The sequence below is a fragment of the Lytechinus pictus genome, chromosome 5, assembly GCF_037042905.1.
Source record: "Lytechinus pictus isolate F3 Inbred chromosome 5, Lp3.0, whole genome shotgun sequence".
Lineage (NCBI taxonomy): Eukaryota > Metazoa > Echinodermata > Echinoidea > Temnopleuroida > Toxopneustidae > Lytechinus > Lytechinus pictus.
In genome coordinates, this window is record NC_087249.1 from 37,972,878 (window position 1) to 37,994,425 (window position 21,548).

Sequence of the window (21,548 nt, forward strand, 5' to 3'; positions counted from 1 at the left end):
TATGTTGTACACTTTACTAGGAAATTTATGATACATTTTATGCCTTACACACGTCATGAAATGATTGTTTTAGGAAGTGACTTAACTGTCCAATATCTTAAACTTGAAAGCTATGTTGTCATTTATCAAGACAATTAGTCTATTTACTACAAATGTTAAACACTTGTTAACTAAGGAGAGTGGAGATTTTTATATGACGCTTTATTAGAATTAATGTTTAACTTGTTCAGAGTTAGGACACTGCTATTAGGCACTCGAAAGCAAGTATAGAAAGTTCAGTGACCTGCTTGAATGTACTCTGCATTTACTTTATTATAAAACATTTAAATAACAGAAATGATATGGACTGTAGGCTGTTAATCCTTGCGTATTCTCTTCCAGACGGCCGTTTTTCTCCATGGTTTATCCACGTCTTTTGACGTTCCGTGTCTCCATGTATCGCCAAAGTTCTCCTCGTTTAGCTACGTCCTACGTCTTGTGACGTTCACGGCCTCTTCGACGTCTTACGACGTTCTACGATTGCTACGATATCCACGGGAAAGTCCCGAGATCTAGGTTATCCGGTTTCTTCTAGTTTGGCAAGTTCATCGCATTCGCGAGTTCATCCTCATATCGTCTTCCGTTCGGCACTGCTCATCCATTTGCGTCTGACACCGGGTGATGAGTGAAGACTTGAGAAACTGAACTTTCCCCATAATATAAAGTCGGTATATGTATAGTATATACATTGTTTTCATAAACTCACACAGAGTTTATGCTCTTTCCTTTGAATAGGAATAGCAGGTCACAATACTTAGTTTATTTACATTATACTAATTTGAATTGAGACAGATTGTTCCAAAACTTATTGATACTGGTTTATTGAACTTTATGTTTTGACAGCTTGTGAGCCTCGATAATGGCAATATTGATATATATAATAAATTCATTTTGATTGAAAGGTACAATTTTATCTTATAGTTTAATTCTTGGGTGGTCAAACAACCTGTTTAGACTAATAAGTCAAGTTCACATCAAACACAATGTGACAATTTGGGGGCTTGTCCGAGTTGTTTAGGCCATAACATACCCTGTTGGTTGAATTAATTGGTATAGGATTTGATTGTTAGATTTGTATAATGTACTGATGAAGATAATCTAGGATTTTCTGTTTGTTTTATTGATCAACAAACATAAGATTTAATTGGTCAATGACATGACCCCTCGCAAAATTTGTGATATGTACTTATGAAAAATTTTCTGTTCAATTTTCAGAATTTAGCCGAAATCCTTCAAGTTCTTTGTGTCAGTGGGCCAAGGACCATCCAGTGCACCAACACTCCTGCTAGCGACGAGCATGCGCAGCAAGGTCAAGTGCGAGTAAAGGTTTATTTTGGATTGTCGGTGAGTTGCAAAATTGAATATGTATGAAAATTGTGCCACACAAGTTATCAAACACCCCTATAAGAAATAGTTGATATAGTATATAGTTACTCAATAGTTTTTTGACTTAGGTAGTGGTAGTTTAAACCTTTAAACATGAGTACTAAGTGGTTTGAGATTGGCAAGGAATTAGGTCTGTCAGGGCCTGAGCTTCTTTCATTTGTAGGAGAAGCCCCCAAATTGTCACATTGTGTTTGATGTGAACTTGACTTATTAGTCTAAACAGGTTGTTTGACCACCCAAGAATTAAACTATAAGATAAAATTGTACCTTTCAATCAAAATGAATTTATTATATATATCAATATTGCCATTATCGAGGCTCACAAGCTGTCAAAACATAAAGTTCAATAAACCAGTATCAATAAGTTTTGGAACAATCTGTCTCAATTCAAATTAGTATAATGTAAATAAACTAAGTATTGTGACCTGCTATTCCTATTCAAAGGAAAGAGCATAAACTCTGTGTGTGTTTATGAAAACAATGTATATACTATACATATACCGACTTTATATTATGGGGAAAGTTCAGTTTCTCAAGTCTTCACTCATCACCCGGTGTCAGACGCAAATGGATGAGCAGTGCCGAACGGAAGACGATATGAGGATGAACTCGCGAATGCGATGAACTTGCCAAACTAGAAGAAACCGGATAACCTAGATCTCGGGACTTTCCCGTGGATAACGTAGCAATCGTAGAACGTCGTAAGACGTCGAAGAGGCCGTGAACGTCACAAGACGTAGGACGTAGCTAAACGAGGAGAACTTTGGCGATACATGGAGACAAGGAACGTCAAAAGACGTGGATAAACCATGGAGAAAAACGGCCGTCTGGAAGAGAATACGCAAGGATTAACAGCCTACAGTCCATATCATTTCTGTTATTCAAATGGCTTATAATAAAGTAAATGCAGAGTACATTCAAGCAGGTCACTGAACTTTCTATACTTGCTTTCGAGTACCTAATAGCAGTGTCCTAACTCTGAACAAGTGAAACATTAATCCTAACAAAGCGTCATATAAAAATCTCCACTCTCCTTAGTTGACAAGTGTTTAACATTTGTAGTAAATAGACTAATTGTCTTGATAAAGGACAAAATAGCTTTCAAGTTAAAATTATTGGACAGTTAAGTCACTTCCTAAAACAATAATTTCATGACGTGTGTAAAGCATAACATGTATCATAAAGTGTATGACATAAATATAATATCCGATATCTTTACATGTATGTCTTATATCTTAGTCTTTAAATAGCATAATTATCCTTCGTCATGTTCAATTGTAATACAAATTAACATAACAGTTTCTAAATGTTATCAAAGCCTTCCATAATTATATGGTAAAATAAAACATCAACTTACAGTCTGGACCTTGAATTCCAACCAGTGAACCAACCACTGCTGGCTTACATGCCACTCCAAATATCAAAGGCGTGGCACCAAAGTGCTGGCTTTCCCAGCCAAGGAGCTGCTGAAAGGTGCTGCTGCACCCTATGCTTGCTTATCTGCAGTCTGCTGAACATTTGCTTGCATTGCCCTATGCAGTGCACACACACAATAGCTATCAAACACAGTGAGGGGTTGCCTACTCTAGCAGTCAGGTTTGGTCTATTCATAAACAAATTAAGGAGTTACTCAACCAAGTAGGCTCTTCCACTGGCTAGTAAAGGGGAGTTTGAATAAGCTTCTGACAAACATACGTACACTTTTCATGCGACATGACTCGGGGTTCGACTTTGACTCGGCGGTTGATTCTTCTTCTTCAAAAAATTAGTTTTACGAATTAAGGGTGATATTTACCGGTGTTCTACATTTTCATACCAGATGACATCGCACTGGAGTGAGGAGGCCACCAAGGCCTTAATTTCAATGTGGAGAGAAATCTAGTGCAATTGCAGATGATGATCAAGGGAACAAATGATTTGCGCATATGATCGAGTATAGTTAGTACGTGCTAGAGCTAGGCTGGCCGCAGGCGGATCTCCCGCCCCGGCCGGCCGTCCCACGATCGCGATACGTACCGCTGTTGAAAAGCGCGCGCTACTCCGTCTGCTACCAGACAGTACTGCGCATGCTCATAACTTCGAGAAATTTCTCCGAAGAGTGTGTTTCGGGGCGGTCTGAATGCGAGAATAATTATCTGGTATTTTTTAGCATGAAAAAGTTCTCGTAATTTAACAGGGATTCTTGTGATCGAGGTGGTTTGAAACCACCTATTTCCAATAAATGCAATTGCTCTATTTTATTACCTTTAACATAACTTATTGTGAATGCACAGTGCCTGTGCGGCTTGTAAACAAAAATTACTTTGAGCACTACTTGTTGTGTAAATGCATTTTATATTTTGTTGTTTTTATTAAATCATGAACAAGGAACAATATAAAGAACATTGCACTGCCAAATAAATAATAAAAAAGTGGCCCTGATAGATAGAAATTTAAAATGTTTTGCCAGGACGTGACATAATGACTCAAATACACACACATAATTGCATGTGAACATAAAATCCTGAATTTGGTAATGTCCCCAGTCAGCAGTATAAAATAAATGCTACAATGCAAGATGTCAGTATGCTTATTTACGATACACATACAAACAAACACACACATACTCACAGGTGCACCCACACACACATACACTAACCCCTGCAATCATTATCCCATCCTTTTGACATGCATTTACCACTGAAACAACAATTTTAGCTCTATTTAGACTTTAACAAGTTAATTGACAAGTTAGTTGCCAAATCAAATGTGAAATATAGGAAAGTCAAACGTCAATTACTGTTTACAACTAAATGGTCTGACTCTTCAAATTTCACTGTTAGAAATTCAAAAGTAAGTAGTAAGTACATCTGTGTTGATTTGTCCTAAAGCTAATTAATGATTGTTTTAACATAATGTACATGTATGACATATATTCAAGGAGAGGGGATGATGGAAGTGATGGAGACAGACAGATACATAATATCATCTTGTAAATAATAAAATAGGGTATGATTTTTTTTTTTATAGATTATCTACTAGAAACAGATCAGCACAGATTAATCCAGGGTGGCATATCCCTGGAGAATGGAGCTGATAAGTGCTGGCAGTAGAAGATATCACCTTGATGGCAGAAGAAGGTAATATCGCATTGACCAGAAAGCATATTTCTCAAGCAAAACGACAAGTAGGAATCGGTCGGTCTGGTGGGTGGGTAGGTAGGGGCGGGTAGGTAGGGGGGCGAGTAGGTAGGGGGCTGGCAGGCGGGCAGGTAGGGGGCTGGCTGGCGGGCGGGCAGGCAGGCAGGTACGTAGGTAGGTAGATAGACAGACAGATAAATAAATTAACAAATAAATCAATAAATAGAATAACAGACAAACATCAAGATACAGATAGATAGACATGATATGTTATACATATATAGTTCCACAAACAGACAGATTGATAGATAGATGGGTGGGTGGATGGATGGACGGGTGGATGGATGGATAGATAGATAGATGGATGGATGGATGGGTGGGTGGATGGATGGATGAATGAATAAATAAGTAAATAAATAAATCAAAAACAAAATAACAAACATCAAGATAGATAAATGGACAAATACATATAAAGTTTGAAAGATAGATAGATGGCTAGATTGCTAGATAGATAAACAGTTAATAGAAAGATACTGTAATATGAAAAAAAGTAACTATGATCTTTTTTTAATTTGCAATATTTTAACTTTTATACATTGGAATTGTCATAAAGGATAACGTGTGAGATTGTAAAAAAAAAAACAGATAAAAAAAAACACTTGTGTTCACCCCGTGGCTCGAACCTGTGCACCCATGACCGCTTTAGACGCAAGTCTGCCTTTATTATTGGTGGAAATATTATCTCTCAAGTTGATTGTATCTAATTTTTAAGTGTCTGTTTAAATGAATATCTTTCTTGGAAACCCCATCTCAACTTAATTTGTACAAAAGTATAAAGACCTTTCTGGGTTCTTTGCAAACATAGACTTTTTATACCTCAGACTATTTTGACTACTTTATAAGTACTGTTCTTCCACACTTACACTATTGTAATATTGTCTGGGGTCACACTTTTAAAACTCACCTAGATAAGTTATGCCTTTTACAATTTAAGAAAGCAATCTGAATTATGTGTAATGCTGTATTTTATAGTCATTCTAAACCGCTATTTATATGTACCCCATTAAAAATTTTACCACCAAAAGACTTAACATCAATGAATTCCCTTGTTTTCATGTACAAGCTCCAAAAATTTTACCTCCTACCTTTTGTCCCTATTTCATCAATTCATGCTTACAATACCCGCCAGAGTGATCTCATTCGCCTCCCTCAAGTTCGAACTTCTGTTGTTTCTAATTCCTTTAAAATGAATTTCCCTAATATGGAAAAACTTACAAATGACAGTGAAAACAGCTCCACTATTTCTAGATTTAAAAAGTTATTCAGGGAAATGTTAACCTCTTAACGTACCTCAAATACTAATGTTTTTATTTCTTTTCTTTTTTTGCTGCTTGAGTGTGCTATTTACATGTATATATAAGTGTAATTAGATCCTCTCCATCAGTAGAAACGTTCAAACTTAGACTAAACACCTATCTTTTCCATTAATTCCCATACATTTTTTTCCCTTTTCGAACTTTGTTTTTTAATAATAATAATAATAATATAGGGTATTTATATTGCGCACATATCCACCTTGTTAGGTGCTCAAGGCACTCCTATATTACCCGGCTAAGCTAGGCGTTCATAGCGCACACAGCTTTTTAAGGAATTACTTCCTACCGGTACCCATTTACCTCACCTGGGTTGAGTGCGAGTGCAGCACACTGTGGATCAGTTTCTTGCTGAAGGAAAGCATTTCATAAGCTCTTAATTACAGAGCAGAAGAATATATGCACATACTTTCTGCGCTATACAAATCAGCATATTATAATTATTTATAGATATGCTTGTATTTTTTAAATAATTGTTGACATTTTTGTTACTTGTCAACCTGGCCTGAGTCCACTTGGGCATGTGTTACACATACCAATTGCAGGACTGAAGCCGGAGTCATCACATCGGCTTCAAACCATATCCAGAGGTGGACCCAGTCCAAACCGGCGTCAGTCCAGCTTTTAAAAAATGGGGTGTGTTTATACATAAGTCAAGCCGCCTCCGACGCCGGCTTCAGTCCACATTCTGTGTATGTATATCACCACCCTTATGATGACTGAATAGATTCAGAAAAGACATCACATTGACCACAATTATGACAAATCTCTGATTAATAAGCAATTAGATTGATCCAGTGTCTTAATGAGGATTTCAAAGAATTCCTGATCTTGTCTTGGCAGTGATAACAGAATAATTCATTAATAATGACAGTACCTCCATTTCCATTTCTGAATCATCTATCAATATCAAAACCAAGCTATTGAATGCAACATTTTATTAAGACTTACAATGAATCACTTGATTACTTTGCCTTGTTGCTAAACTTGCCAAAATCTGGCCCCTTTTGGATCTAGAATGTGATATTGACTCAAATTAATGACCATGGTTTCATTCATAAGAGTAGAAATCTTTAAAAAAAAACATACCGGTAGTTAAGAAGAATGAATGAGCTGTGTTATCCATTAATCCTTCCTTTACAAATTATGAAAATACTTACGTTTATTTTCTTATTTACGAGATAACTGGATATACTCATTTGATTTGCTTGTTCATTACGATGAACCAGCACGCCGAATATACAGTACACAATTTTCCTGCGCGCGCGCTACATCTCCCTATGAACGCACTATCCCAAGATCATCGCGCAATTTGGCGTCCATTTCCTCTCATGAGCCTGCACGCAAGACATGTTGCCACGCAAGGCGAGGGGTAGGTGGGAGGGTTCAAATGAGTATATCCAGTTATCTCGTAAATAAGAAAATAAACGTAAGTATTTTTATAATTTAATATCAATAACTGGGATATACTCATTTGATTTGCTAGACCAACACGGATTCAACGTGAAGGGAGGCATGTCTAGACTAAGAAAGTGCATACAAAAATAGGGAGATGAAGACACGAAAGGCCGCTGCCTTAAGGACAGAGGAGGCAAATAAGGCCTCATGTGAAGAAAGGTCCTTAAGAACAAGGAATTAGAAGAGCGCCAAAAAGGCGGTCCTCAAGATGTTGTATACGACGATTCCATAGAAAGAGCCCAAGAAGAAAGATACTATAGTATCATGGGCCCTCGGCCTAGTGTCAGAAGGAGAACATCATCACCAACTGACTTGATCGTTTCAACAATCCAGCGTGAAAGATGTCTCGAGAAGCTGCCGCAAACAGCTTGCGCGACAAAACAACCAACTTCACAGAGTTGGGAATTGTCTGAAGAATGGCAAACAAAGACGAGGGTTAGAAGTCACACCTAATCTAAGCCAATCCCGGCAACGGTCCGGGAGCGATGCATTAGTATGCAAAGCTTAATACTGTAAATGGTTATATATAAACAGATACAGGAGGGATCTCGACTGATAGACAGACAAAAGATACCCTGAATACCAATCCAAGAGGGAGTTAGTCAAGCGTCAAGAACGACCGACAGGTGCCATGACGGACTAAGCCATACAAGCTCAACGTTTGAGAAGAACTTAAGAGGTTGTAAGATTCGGATTGAAGGTATTAATCATCCGTAACCGGAGGGATGATAATTGCCGATGATCAAAAAACGATCCGATTTTGTTGAAAATTTCGACAAGAATCATGATCGGAAGACTGAAACTTGTACGGTTCAGTAAGTGATCAATCAATCAATCTGAAAAGGCGACAGCGGGGCTAATAAAAGCCACGGTCAAGTCACCGGCTTAATAATTTAAGCCAAGCCGCAACCATGCAAACGTAAGGAATGCGAGATATCTCAGAAGCCCCCGCGTGGGAGAAGGCGCCCAGAATTCGATATCTGTCTCAAATGCGTGAGGGCAGAACATCTGCAGAATTCTGATAGAGAGCTGTGGCAGGACGTTTCCAGCGGTCCGATAAGGAAATGGAACGACAGAGAGTAAGGTTGAAGTAAACCACTCGTAAGGCAGTCAATGTGTCGAGAAAAGCGACTGAGTGCCATCATGTTAATAAGAAATTGCCACGGACCTAATGTCTATGTAGGATAGAACAGTCTGGTCAAAGCAGCTCAAACGGGCGTGTCGGAGCAAAACGCGGCACGCATCACGACATATAATACCATGTCTGGTTCTCTCCCAGCGGCAGGTTTGGAGTCATCAGGAGATGAGTCAAAAGAGCTCATCTACCTGGTAAGTTCTTAGCTGAAAGAACAAAAGGAGGGTCGAAAACAGAGAGGGGTGGACAAGAAAGGTGACAAAGCAAGATCCTTATCAGAAATATTAATAATAAAATTAATAACTTCGGAAGAACAGGACCAACTTCTTAAACATGAGATCAAACAAAGTTAAGAAGCTGAAGTGAGAAAAAACCCCTTTTTTTTTTTTTTTTTTTTTTTTTTTTAAATCAATTACACGTATACATGACGTTAATTAATTAAAAACAGAAACGTCTAAGTCCAAGGACGAAGAGCAGGATCAGCTAAGAAAAAAAAAAGAAAAAAAACGTTTTTTTTTTTTTACAAGGGTCAAAAGAAATAAGTAAAGGAGCTGATCTGAAAGGAAGAAGTAAAAACTTACTTCCCTTAAACTGGAAAGCCGAAAACTCATTAGCGAAAACTTTTTTAAAGGACGCTAATAGATAACAGGGGGGCTTCCCAAAAAATTTAAGAGAAACATTGTTTAAAGACAATAAGTCTAAAAAAAAAAATTTCAATACAAAAATAATTATTAAAATTAATTAATAATTAAACAATTAACCAATTGGTTAATTAACAATTAATTAATTCATTAATGAATCAATCAATCAATTAATCAAACAAAAACAAAAGATTGATTGAGACAATCAACCGACTCACAAAGGAACAAGTCGAAAACAAGTTTGAGAACAAACAAGGACGACGCTCCTATCTGTCCCATAGCCTAAGCTGTGGGGAGGAAATAAAATCAATTCAATTCAAGACGAGGCAAAGGTGCAAGTCAAGAATAATAAAGAATTAAAAAGGATTTGGCGTCGTATCAATGCCTGCGAAACGCAGGAAGAGTGCACGGAGCTACGGGTAAGGGAAGCAGAAGCAACCCGTCTGTGAGAAAACGAAACTGACGGTTCGGAACTCACAAGTTTATTTAAAGAAAAACGTGAATAATAACACGAATGCTCCATGCACTATGATATAAATGAAATCAATCTAAAGCCGAAAGGCAAAGGATTGAAATAGGCTGTAAATACATAGATAAATATGTAAACAAGGGACACTTTTATAGTAAAGTGGGAGTGTACTTAGCTAACGTCTGATCATGGCGGCAGGCGAAAGTAAAAGAGGAAATGGACGCCAAATTGCGCGATGATCTTGGGATAGTGCGTTCATAGGGAGATGTAGCGCGCGCAGGAAAATTGTGTACTGTATATTCGGCGTGCTGGTTCATCGTAATGAACAAGCAAATCAAATGAGTATATCCCAGTTATTGATAGTAAATTAATTCATTCATTTATTCATCAATTCACTCATACTTTGATTTATTCATTCACTGTCATTTATTCATTGGTTAAGTATATCTATCTGTTCGTTCATTGGTTCCCCAAATATGAATGCAAATGAGTACCACCCAATGCATGGGGATCTCCCTTAAAAATAAAAAGTATTAAAACTTAAAGGGTATTTTCACCCTGATGATAAGTTAAATCCATTAAAGCAGAAAAATTAAATAAAAACATTGGTGAAAATTTCCATCAAAGATTAAGAGATATGAATTTTAAAAGTTTTTAATTTCTTACATCACATGCGAGTAGCTTTCCCATATATTTCTAATACAAAGTCAATAAATTCCAATTTATGTGGAACATGATGAATATGAATATTTTTCTTATAGGAGAAATGAAATGATGTGTGCGATGATACATGTATATCCACTGCACAAATGAAAATCACTTTCAAATTTTTGAGAAAATTGCATTTCAGGAACTGACTAGATTGGAGCTGCTCATTTGTGACATCACAAAATCAAAATTTTAAACATTCATAACTCTGTAATTCTTTGATTGATTTTGATCATACCTTAACCAACATTTTTCTTTAATTTTTCTGCTTTTAATATCCATTTTTATCAGGGTGACTTTCCCCCTTTAAAAGCCATATTTATTTTATGAATACTGGCCTGTAATACTGGTTCTTTATATTTCCAAGCAGTCAGACTGCTTCATCTCCTTCATATTTGAACAAGAATTCATGTTTCATGGTTTGATTTTCCTGTCTCTTACACTTCCAGGATTTGGATTCAGACATGATACTATACATCATGACAGAAGGTACATGATGTAGTATCAATCACCTGTCATTTCCAGGGTAGAAATAATTCTAGGGGCTTTTTGACGTTAAAGCAATCACAAAATATTTGGAGCTATTTGTTTCACTTTGAAGGCTGATTATTTGTGCAAAAGGACATTCAGTGTAAAAAAAGAAATATTTCTGTTTCAATATAAATAATATATTTATATTATTCTGCTGTATGTAGGGCCTTTTCACACATGAATCTTGAATCATCATTGTAATGATTGCAATTCGTCTTTAGAATCATCGGACCTTTTCAAATGCTCACTCGAAAACTGTGATTTGAATTCAAATTCCCGAGCGAAGGCGGTATGTGTCTTTTGTGACTCGTCAATCAAAGCACTGCATTGCAAATACATCATTCTAATGACGACTTTTTACCATGTTAAAGAGAGGGTAGAATACTTAATTTCTAGATATTCTTAAGATTTCTTTGTGGCAGGTTTTGGGGCAACAAGAATATGTGGTCACCCCAAAGCAAGCAATTTGGGAATCTGAGGGGAGATCTGGGCTGTCATGAGGGCAATATCACCTGTCACCCTTACATATTGTCTAGACTGCTCAATAGTCAGTAATAGACCAGTTAGTAGAACTTTACATCATGGACAATTTTGGTCAAATGACCTTTTATTTCTTTCATTATGATAGGCAGATTTGAAAGCAAGATATAACAAATGCATGCCTTACATAGCAGGATGAAGAAATTGAATTATACCAGGTGACTAGAATAGCACACCAATGAACACTCCATGAAGGTATTTATTGCATTTCGACTTTGAATGCTGTACAATATACTTGGCAAAATTGGTGAAATACCAGTCGTTCGTAGACGCATTTTTGTTCTTTGTGGATGCAAATAAAAAACACAATTCAAAAGAATATATGAATAATCAAGACACCAAAGTTTTTGCTTATCTCATTAAATTTTAAACCACCATGTCACTTTAGTACCAATGGCCTTCCTCTGATCATGCGCAGAATGGAACTACGAACTGGCTTATTACTTTTGGGTTTTAAATATTCAATGGAGCTGAAAGAGAATGAAACAAACTTAATTCCATTGGAATGACAGCAGGGTAAATAAACCTTCTAAAAACACTGTCTAGTTTAACACTTAAACTTTTGCCAGCAATGTCACCTGCATCACACGATTCAATATAGCAGCAGTGCTGACATTGAAAACTACTATAAAATAATTATTCACAAAAAACACCATTCATATAATGATACAATACTACGTTCATTGACATTTGACCTTGATCATGTGACCTAAAACTTGTCAGTGAAACTTGATTACCCCTGTATCCAGATTTTATACACTGTATCTATAGGCTTTGAAAGTTATGACAGCAATCTTCCAGGATACCACTAAAATGGCCAAAGTTCAATGACCTTAAATGACATTTGACTTTGGTCATGTGACGTGAAAACTCAGACGAAATGTTCAAAGATACTTGATTACACTTATGTCTAAATTTCATGAATCAGATCCATAAACTTTCAAAGTTATGATGGTAATTCAACAGATACCCCCCCCCCACATGGCCAAAGATCTTTGACCTTTGACCTTGGTCATGTGACCTGAAATTCGCACAGGGGCGATTCCACACTAGAACTTCAAAAATATCCTAAATTTCAACATGCTTTCAATAAGTCATAAGTAGTGTAATATTTTACTATGATACCTACATTTTATGAAAATAATGAATTTTAACCAAAAGTGAAGTCAGATATAGTTTTTTTAGGGGGAACAATGGAATTTTCAATTTTCAATAATTTTGCTGATTAAATAGTCAAGTACAAACACTGCCTGAAACAATTATTGGCAAAGCACGAGAAGACTGAAATTATTGCAGGTCAATGGAATAATGTATCATTGAATGTTCCAAATAATATCTACAACATTTTCATGATCCATAATAGGGGCAGCCCTGATTTTTCCGAACCTATTTTTGGCAATGTCCCGTACGACACATGAAAGTGCAAAAGTTTTTCCTACAATTTTTTTTTTGATGATGCAATTTCACAAAATCAGTTTCTCTATCTTTGACCCATGGGTGATCGATTTATCCCATAACGATCTAATTACTGTCCTTCATTTTTCAATAATTGTCCTATTAATTGTTGTTCCGTACGACACACAATACATAATGCATTTAATTACATGATTTGGATTCAGAAACTATAAATAGTAGACCTATTTTAATTCAAGTAATTGATTTGACATAAAGTGTACTGAAAAAGTACTTTTTTATCTCCATAGAACATGAAATAGGTGATTCTAACCATTTTAATTGATTTCATGTAGGCGTATTCTTTTGTGAATCCCTCCAGCTAAACTGGTGATTTTTTTGGTCAGAGCAGGTTAATTTCTTTGTCATTGAGCATGAAAAGAAAACCTTTATAATTGATTCACCCTAGCCTGGAAGATGACTTCCTCTTGCATGCTAATGTGGAATTATTATAAGATGTAAAAAAATTACATATCAATCATCTATTTGGACTTCCCTTGATGATCACTTACTTTTTTATACACAATATTGAAACTCCTTACTTTTTTCAAGTTGTAAAAAAAATCTGGAAAATAAGACAAACCATGTTGTTCACAAAAAAATCTGGAAAATAAGACAAACCATATGGTTTCATGAAATGCAGAAAGGTTTGAAAAAGTAGAACCGCATTTCTTTAGAAAAAAATATTTTGTGGAATTACAAGTGACAGTTGTCATGTATATATACATTTTATATGAAAAATTATAACATTTTAGCCCCATAATTTACACAAACAGTTGCATTCATTCATTGTTTAAATAGTGTATTGGAAATCATCAATTAATTCACTGAATATAACTTCACACAAAACCTCAAATTTTTCAGCTCGTAAAAATGCTGTGAACCCTTGTACATTTCCCATCATGAAAAAAAAATGATAACATATTGCTCCCGATTGTATATATTGAGGTTACTTAATTATATTGTCCTGAATGACTACTTATTAAAAGACTTTTCATTAAAAAGGAAGAATTTAGGGGCAATGCTCCCCTTCTGATTAATAAAAGTTTATTGTTTTATTCAGGCTGCCGAGTACAACACGCAAGTGCCTGTACAACACTCAAGTGTCCCGTACGACACACAAGTGTCCCGTACGACACAGAAGTGTCCTGTACGACACACAAGTGTCCCGTACGACACATTATTTTGTTTATGATAATTGACATAAATATTCAGCCAATAGCGGTTTCTAACATAATGAATGTCTTTAGTTTGATAGGATTATCATTATCATCAGCCAAATAAAGTGATTGAAGAAGTCAAAGAGACATTAAGTAAGAAAGTTTGGCTTCAATTTAGAGATGTCCCGTACGACACATTTTGAGTGTCCCGTACGCCACAATGTTCTCGAAAATTGCAATTTGCTTTATTTATTCATGAATGATTATTTTGCTTTCTTTCATAGATGTGTTTGTTCTCAATGGGTAATTGAATATCAATTTGAGTTCAGTTTCTATGAAAATTATCTGTCCAACTCACAGAGTACAAACTTGAGGTTTCTAAAAAAGCCACTTTTTCTGCGTCCGTACGACACATTACTATTTTAAATCTGTATTATACAGGATGTGAATTCAAGTCATGTTAAGTCTTGGTTTTTCTAACACTCTGGTCGTACTTGATGATCACCTTTAGTTACTGGAATATATTTTGTTTTTCTTGTCAAAAAACTGTCAAATACTTTCTAAGAATAACTTAGAAAGTATATGGACCTAGTACATGAAACATGGCCATAACATACATCCTGCCTGAGTTTCAGGTCACATGACCAAGGTCATAGTTCATTTAGGGTAAATGAACTTAGACCATGTTGGGGGAATCAACATCAAAGTCTTAAAAATGTCATCATAACTATATGGACCTAGTTCATGAAACTTGGACATAAGGTCAATCAAGTATTACTGAAAATGCTGCTCGAGTTTAATGAACTAGATCCATAAACTTTAAAAGTTACCATGGTAATGCTACAAATATCGCCAAAATAGCCAAAGTTCATTGACCCTAAATGACCTTTGACCTTGGTCATGTGACTTGAAACTAAGGCAGGATGTTCAGTAATACTTGATTAACCTTATGTCCAATTTTCATGAACCAGGTCCGTATAAACAAAACCTTAGGTTAAAGGGATACTCCGTGCCGAGAATATTTATATCTAAATAAATAGAGTAAAATTCGGAGACCAAAATGCTAGAAATTTCATTAAAATTGGATAACAAATAACAAAGTAATTGAATTTTAAAGTTTAGCAATATTTTGTGAAAACAGAAGCACGTCGTCATGAATATTCATTAGGTGGGCTGATGATATCACATTCCCACTTTCCTTTTCTTATGTTATCATATGAAATCATAATTGTTTCATTTTTTCACACATGTGTAAATGATGTGTCTCCAATATGATGAAATAAGATGCAGCAATAAATAACTATTGCACATAAATCAGTTGTCAATCCCACTGTTTTGATTCTTGGTAGAAAAACTATAAATAAACCCAATTTCAAATAATAAAATACAAACAAAAATGGGGATATGACATCAGCAGCCCACCTAATAAATATTCATGAAGACATGCCTAGAACTGTTTCACCAGAATAATGCAAATCTTTAAAATTCAATAACTTCGTTATGTGTTATCCGATTTTGATCAAATTTTCAGCATTTTACTCTATTTATGGAAATATAAATATCTCCAGCCTGGAGCATACCTTTAAGATTTCGATGTTGATTCCCCAACATGGTCTAATTTCATTGACCCTGGTCATGTGATCTGAAAATCAGGCAGGATGTCCATTAAGAGGCTGTTCTCATTACGCTTTCTAAAACAAGTTTACTGGAAACCAATTCAGGAAACCAGTTTGGAAGATTGCTTTGCTAGCGTTCCCACTTGATTACACGAAAGTGGTTTTCAAAATCACTTCATGTAAAGCAATCTTGTTGCTATGGAAACGCTCTCAGTGGGGCAACACGTTTCGCGCAAAATTCGAAACCGCAGCGTAATAATTCTACACCTGTCATGTGGAGTAGCGTGCTCAAAATGTGCGAAGATTGCTTCCCAAAGAATGATTGTCCTCACGATAAAACCAGCTTGAGGCAAAACGATCTTGAAAACTACATCGCGAGGTGGTTTTCTGAACAGGTTTGAAGATTGCTTCGAAGACCGCTTTGACTCTTCTCACTACACGTTAAACTAGTTTCCACTAAACTAGTTTTAGGAAGGTTGTGAGAATGGTGTCTAATACTTGATTACCCTTATGTCCAACTTTCATGAAATAGGTCTATTTAAAGTTATGATGTAATTCAAAAACTTAATCTTCTTTTAATATATCAATGTTGACGCCGCCGCCGTTTGGAAAAGCGGCACATAGTCTCGCTCTACTATAACAGGCGAGACAAAAAAGGAACGGAAAGGAGAAACAGAAAGAGGAGGAGTTAGAGGAAGAGGAGAAGAAGAAGAAAAAGAAGAAGAAGAAGGAGAAGAAGTTGAAGAAGAAGGAGAAGAAGAAGGTGCAGTTACACATTTTTGTTTCTATTTGGTGTAGTTTTATCATACACCTGAGGGTGTGGTCCTCTCAAAACCATAACTGGTGTCATTTTAACACCTTTATTTTTTTTGGTGTTGTTTACTTACATATGCGTTATCTGTATACTGGTGTTGGCCATCAGTAAATGAATTGCCTCGTCTTCTTCCTGGTGTAGCCTGACCCGAGAAGTGCAATCCTGGAAGACTACCTCTCCTGGTTCCTACTGGTTTACCATGGTTCATCTTGCGCACTGATTCTTTCTGAAGGATGTCAGCAAGCAATTCCTGTTGACCTGGCAATAACCTACCCTGATCAGGACTCTCTCCCTATAAACAAATTTAAATAGAAAAAAAAAGGGTCAAACTGCAACTGAACCAAAACCAACAGTACAAAGTGAAAACTAGATTTTGATATATAAAACTAATATAACATTTGAACTAACAAGGCAAAAGCGATTTTGTGTCTCGCCCACTTATGAAAATAACCAGAAATATTGTGATTTGCGAGGGCATGCAACAGAATTGTATCGAAACTTCATTGAGAAATGACTGGGATGGAATAACACTTGTCATAAGAGCCTTGCACGTAAAATTTAATGTTGACCTGAAAATGACCTTTAACCTTACCATGTGACCTCCAACTGCAGCATACCATGCAGGTCGCCTAAATACATCTACCATCAAAGTTTTGTTGAAAAGTGACTTACGGTTGCGGAGTTAGGTGTCATAAGAGAGTCTTGCATGTAAACTTTAACATTGACCTGAAAATGACCTTTGACCTAACCATGTGACCTCCGACTGCAGCATCACATACAGGTCCCCCAAGTCCATCTACCATCCAAGTTTGGTTGAAAAGTGACTAATGGTTGAGTAGTTAGGTGTCGTAAGAGTCTTGCATGTAAACTTTAACGTTGACCTGAAAATGACCTTTGACCTTATCATGTGACCTCCGACTGCAGCATAACATGCAGGTACCCCAAGTCCATCTACCATCTAAGTTTGGTTGAAAAGTGACTTACAGTTGCGGAGTAAGGTGTCATAAGAGAGTCTTGCATGTAAACTTTAACGTTGACTTACCATACCTGCCAACCTTTGAAGACTAAAAATAGTAATCCTTTTTTACGTGGACTATGAGGGAGCGAAGCGACCAAGTGGGATGGGTGTGGGAGGGGGGTATCCCCCTCCCACCGTAGGGAGCTCTTGGTACTTCCAACATGGAGGAATGCCCTTTTCCTCCACTTTAAACTCATTTTTCAACACTTATGCAACCCCTCCCCAACAAAAAACAACCAAAACAAGGACTAAAAGCTAAAAAATTCCTCTACTGAAATAGACCCTTGAGGAGAAAAATGAATTCATACATAATTACACTTACGCTCTCAGATTTTCCACCTCACCTTTACTGATCGCACAAAGTCTACCTGTTTCAGTGATTGACCTTTTTTAACGATTATTTGGATTGGTTGAAATTTAGTTATATAGCGCCATCTTCAGGCTACTAATTTTGCTATCAGGAAATGGCACCATTTTCGAATTCCAGTTGACTTAGTTGATGAAATCTGTCTATTTTGGAGACATCGACGTGTATTATGAAAATATACACATAAGAAGGCAGAAAGGAGGTATGTCACGATCTAATGTAGTGATAATTAAGGATAATTAAAGTTCAATGATAAGATTATCTATGTATAAGTGCATTCAATAAGCACAGAACCATGATAGATAACTCAATGTGTGTACATTACATTAGGCCGATGTACATTACATTTCGGCGGCCAACGCAATGTTGATTCGCAAATTCCAATTGTTATTATGTAATGTAGATTACGGCATGCGAACGAAATGCACATAAATGAAAGAATGTAAACAAAAGTTTGCCACTGTTAGGTTGATGTACTATTATAGGCGGTGCTGCACCATCCCGAGTTTTTAGCCCGATCGGCCCTCTTCGCGATTAATCTCGAGATTCAAGAAACCCCGTCTCCACCATCGCAAGAAGGGCGATTCCTGCTCGAGCGAGGCAACAGGCCGGATATTCCGAGCATGCGCACTTTCGGATCTTGGAGTTTCAACGGCGCGCGCTTTTGAATAACTTCCCGCGATATGCAATCAATGTACTCCTTTCACTAGCACTTTCGCCGAATTCGACCGGTGTTATGCAACAATCCTCTCAGCTCAGCCGCGCTCAGCGAGTGAAGAAGTGATGTATTCTTCGTTAAACATGATGGTTTTAATGTCATGGCGGAGAAGGAGGCAACGACAGAGAGAGATGAGGAAAGAAATGCTATTTGCTCACATTTTGCGAAGGGGGGTTAACAAACGAACAATCACAATTACTGGAATCTGTACAAAAACGAGCAATGCGTATAATCAACCCACAATTATCGTATACTGATCGAGGCACTCAAAGAATTAAACTTAGAATTGTTATCCGACCGCAGGAAAATCATGTGTGAAAAGCAATTCCTCCAATTGCAAAAGTCAGATCATATATTAAATAACCTCCTTCCATCAAAGAAAGAGTATAAGTATGATTTTAGGAACAGAAAACAATTTCCCTTGCCAACATGTAAAACAAAGAGGTACAAACAGAGTTTTATCCCCTGGTGTCTGTACAACCTTCAATAACAAGAATAGTCTCTAGCGCATTAGACAATGAGTTTGTTTATTACCCAGTTGAAAGGATCGAGCAGTCTCTTGATGTTATAGTTTTACATACATTTTTATATTTAAATATTGCGTATTCCCGGATTTGCTATCATGTTAAGTCTGTATACTTGAAAGTGATACAATGTGTAATATCTTCCAGGTTCATTCTTTATGCTCCCTTCCCCTTTTCCTCCTCTTCTCTCTCTCTCCTTCTTTTCTTTCTTTCTTTCCTCCTTCCTTCTCCTTTTTGACCCCTTAGGCTACCCTTTTTCATACTCCCCCTCCTCTTTCTACTTCCTTTTTTTCAACTTCCTTTTTTCTCCTCTTCTTTTTCTTCTTCTGCTTCTCCATATTCATCTTCTTCCTTTTCTTCTTTTTCTTCTCCTTTCTTTTTTCTTTCTCATATTCCTTATTCCTTTCTTCCCATCTCTTCCTCATTCCCATCCGAATTACCTATTAACTATCCTAATTTATTCTGAATGATCTGGTTTGACTTGACCATTAATAAAAAATGCGGTTCAGGTTTTTTGCCCCCCCCCCCTAGCTGTTTCATGTCATTATTTTTTCAACTTTGAATAGATATTCTTGTTTCATTCCCTGCTTATTCTTCATATTCCGTTTTCCTTTTTATGCTGGTTATTTCCCTGTTTGTTTTGGTATTAATGTACAGTAGTATATTGTTACATATTTCTCACCAGTTTTTAAATATTTATTTCATATGTAATTGTGTATTTAATTGTACTACTTTGCATTGTCAATAATCCAACTGTCATGGTTGCGACAAATTAATAAATAAATAAATAAGACGACACTGCTGTCAGTGTTTTTATTGACTATGACCATCGTCGATAATGAGCGTCTCCCCCCATCGGTCTGGTCTCTCCCAAAATCCATTCACTGGTGGGACACCATAGTTGATTTGTGATTGGGGAAACGATGAACGTACGGTGGACTGTACTGTTTCCAGAAGAAGAAGTAGAACGCTATTTGCGATAAGGTCTATTCGCGTGTGCATGTGTTCGGTACGATCGCGATGTGTTTATGTTTTGACCAAGGCGGAAGTGGAACGCGAATTGCATTATGGACTGACGTCATGAATAAATTACCCCGAGTCCAATCTCGAGTGCGTCTGCACCTGCGAATTAGCGGGATAATTCGTAAAATAGCGCGCTATTTTGCAAATAAACCCGAGTTGACTTGGGATTGCAATCTCGAGATTAATCCTGCGAACTAGCACGATAATTGCGTCTGCACTGCAAACAATCTCGAGATTTTTCAGATCAGGATAATTTGCCGGATCAGAAATAGCGCGCTAATTTGAAAACTCGGGATGGTGCAGACGGCCCTAAAGAGTAAATTAAGTGCATGACATGGAGAAATTGAGAAGGTTAATGCAAGTTTGATACAGTGTAAGACTGATTCATTTATATTGATACCATAGTTAGAAATGAAGAGCTATACAGGTTTAAGACATGTTATTATTATGAACAGATTTGAGTTACAAAGAATGCAAATGGTCAGAAATCTTGACTTTAGTTGAATGATGAAGGATAAGATATATGAGATAAGTTATATTATGAAGAATACAGATATGAAATTATGGTTTCTGATAGATTATGAAGTATATGTGCATAATGTAATGCATGAAAGCACATAACAATGAAAGCATGGTATTACAATGGAAATATGTAAAGTTGAGGTTAAGACAAAGGGTTATAATTAGACAATGTAAGATGCATATTTCTTAAGGTCATTGTTTTCTGTACATGCATATTCGTGAACGGTTGATTTATTATTCGTTTGATTTGTTTCATTTGTATACAGTTTTTACGGAGCATATGGATCATTTGAAATAATTAAAGAATGATTGGAACCTCAAAGAAATGACCAATTGTCCTTTATAGAGATGCTTCAGCTACACTACCCATCAGGCCTCACGCCCTAAGACATGAGGACGTTGACTTTTTCGCTTTTTTGAGTAGCTCCTTGGAGTGCACAGTAGAATGGCATAGCTTGTTCCTCGATTGCAGGTCCATTCTTCTTTTCAAGATGCTATCCAATGTTTTAGTTGAAAGGCTTGATCTGAATTCTGTCTTGTTCTTGTTTACGATACTGAAAATTTGTTCATAATCGGCATTGCTATGGTACATAGCAAGAAGCACCTTTGCTACTTTCACCAGTGTTGGATACAACACATTTCCAGTGGCAGGAGACCTCAGCCTAGAAATTTCATGCCATTGTGAGTCGAATCTCAAGTCTGGTTTCAGGATTTCATCAGTGAGTTCATCCGCCTGGAAACAACAGAGCTCATCTTCCAGCTGGTCCCTTTCCTTCTTCTGGTACAAACTGGGGGTACTTGTTTCCAAAGAACAGCCAATTGTTGAGCTTCACTTGTGTGCATTTGGAGACATCCAAAACATCAGCATTTTGAAGAAATTCTTCTTCAAATGGATAGGACTTTCTCATATAGCTGCATGCTAAAGAAAAGTAGCT

At 36.7% G+C, this 21,548-nt stretch overlaps 1 protein-coding gene across 1 annotated transcript in view; it reads right to left on the reverse strand.

The window, feature by feature from the left end:
• Positions 1-19,493, reverse strand: part of LOC135154187 (phosphatidylinositol 3-kinase regulatory subunit beta-like) — a 38,570-nt gene extending 19,077 nt beyond the window's left edge. The window contains exons 1-2 of the mRNA XM_064099497.1: positions 19,332-19,493; positions 16,515-16,733 (exon numbers count right to left, since the gene is read on the reverse strand). Of these exons, the coding sequence (XP_063955567.1) occupies positions 16,515-16,733; positions 19,332-19,493 (381 nt within the window). The remainder of the gene's footprint in view (positions 1-16,514; positions 16,734-19,331) is intronic.
• Positions 19,494-21,548: the final 2,055 nt, after the last annotated feature.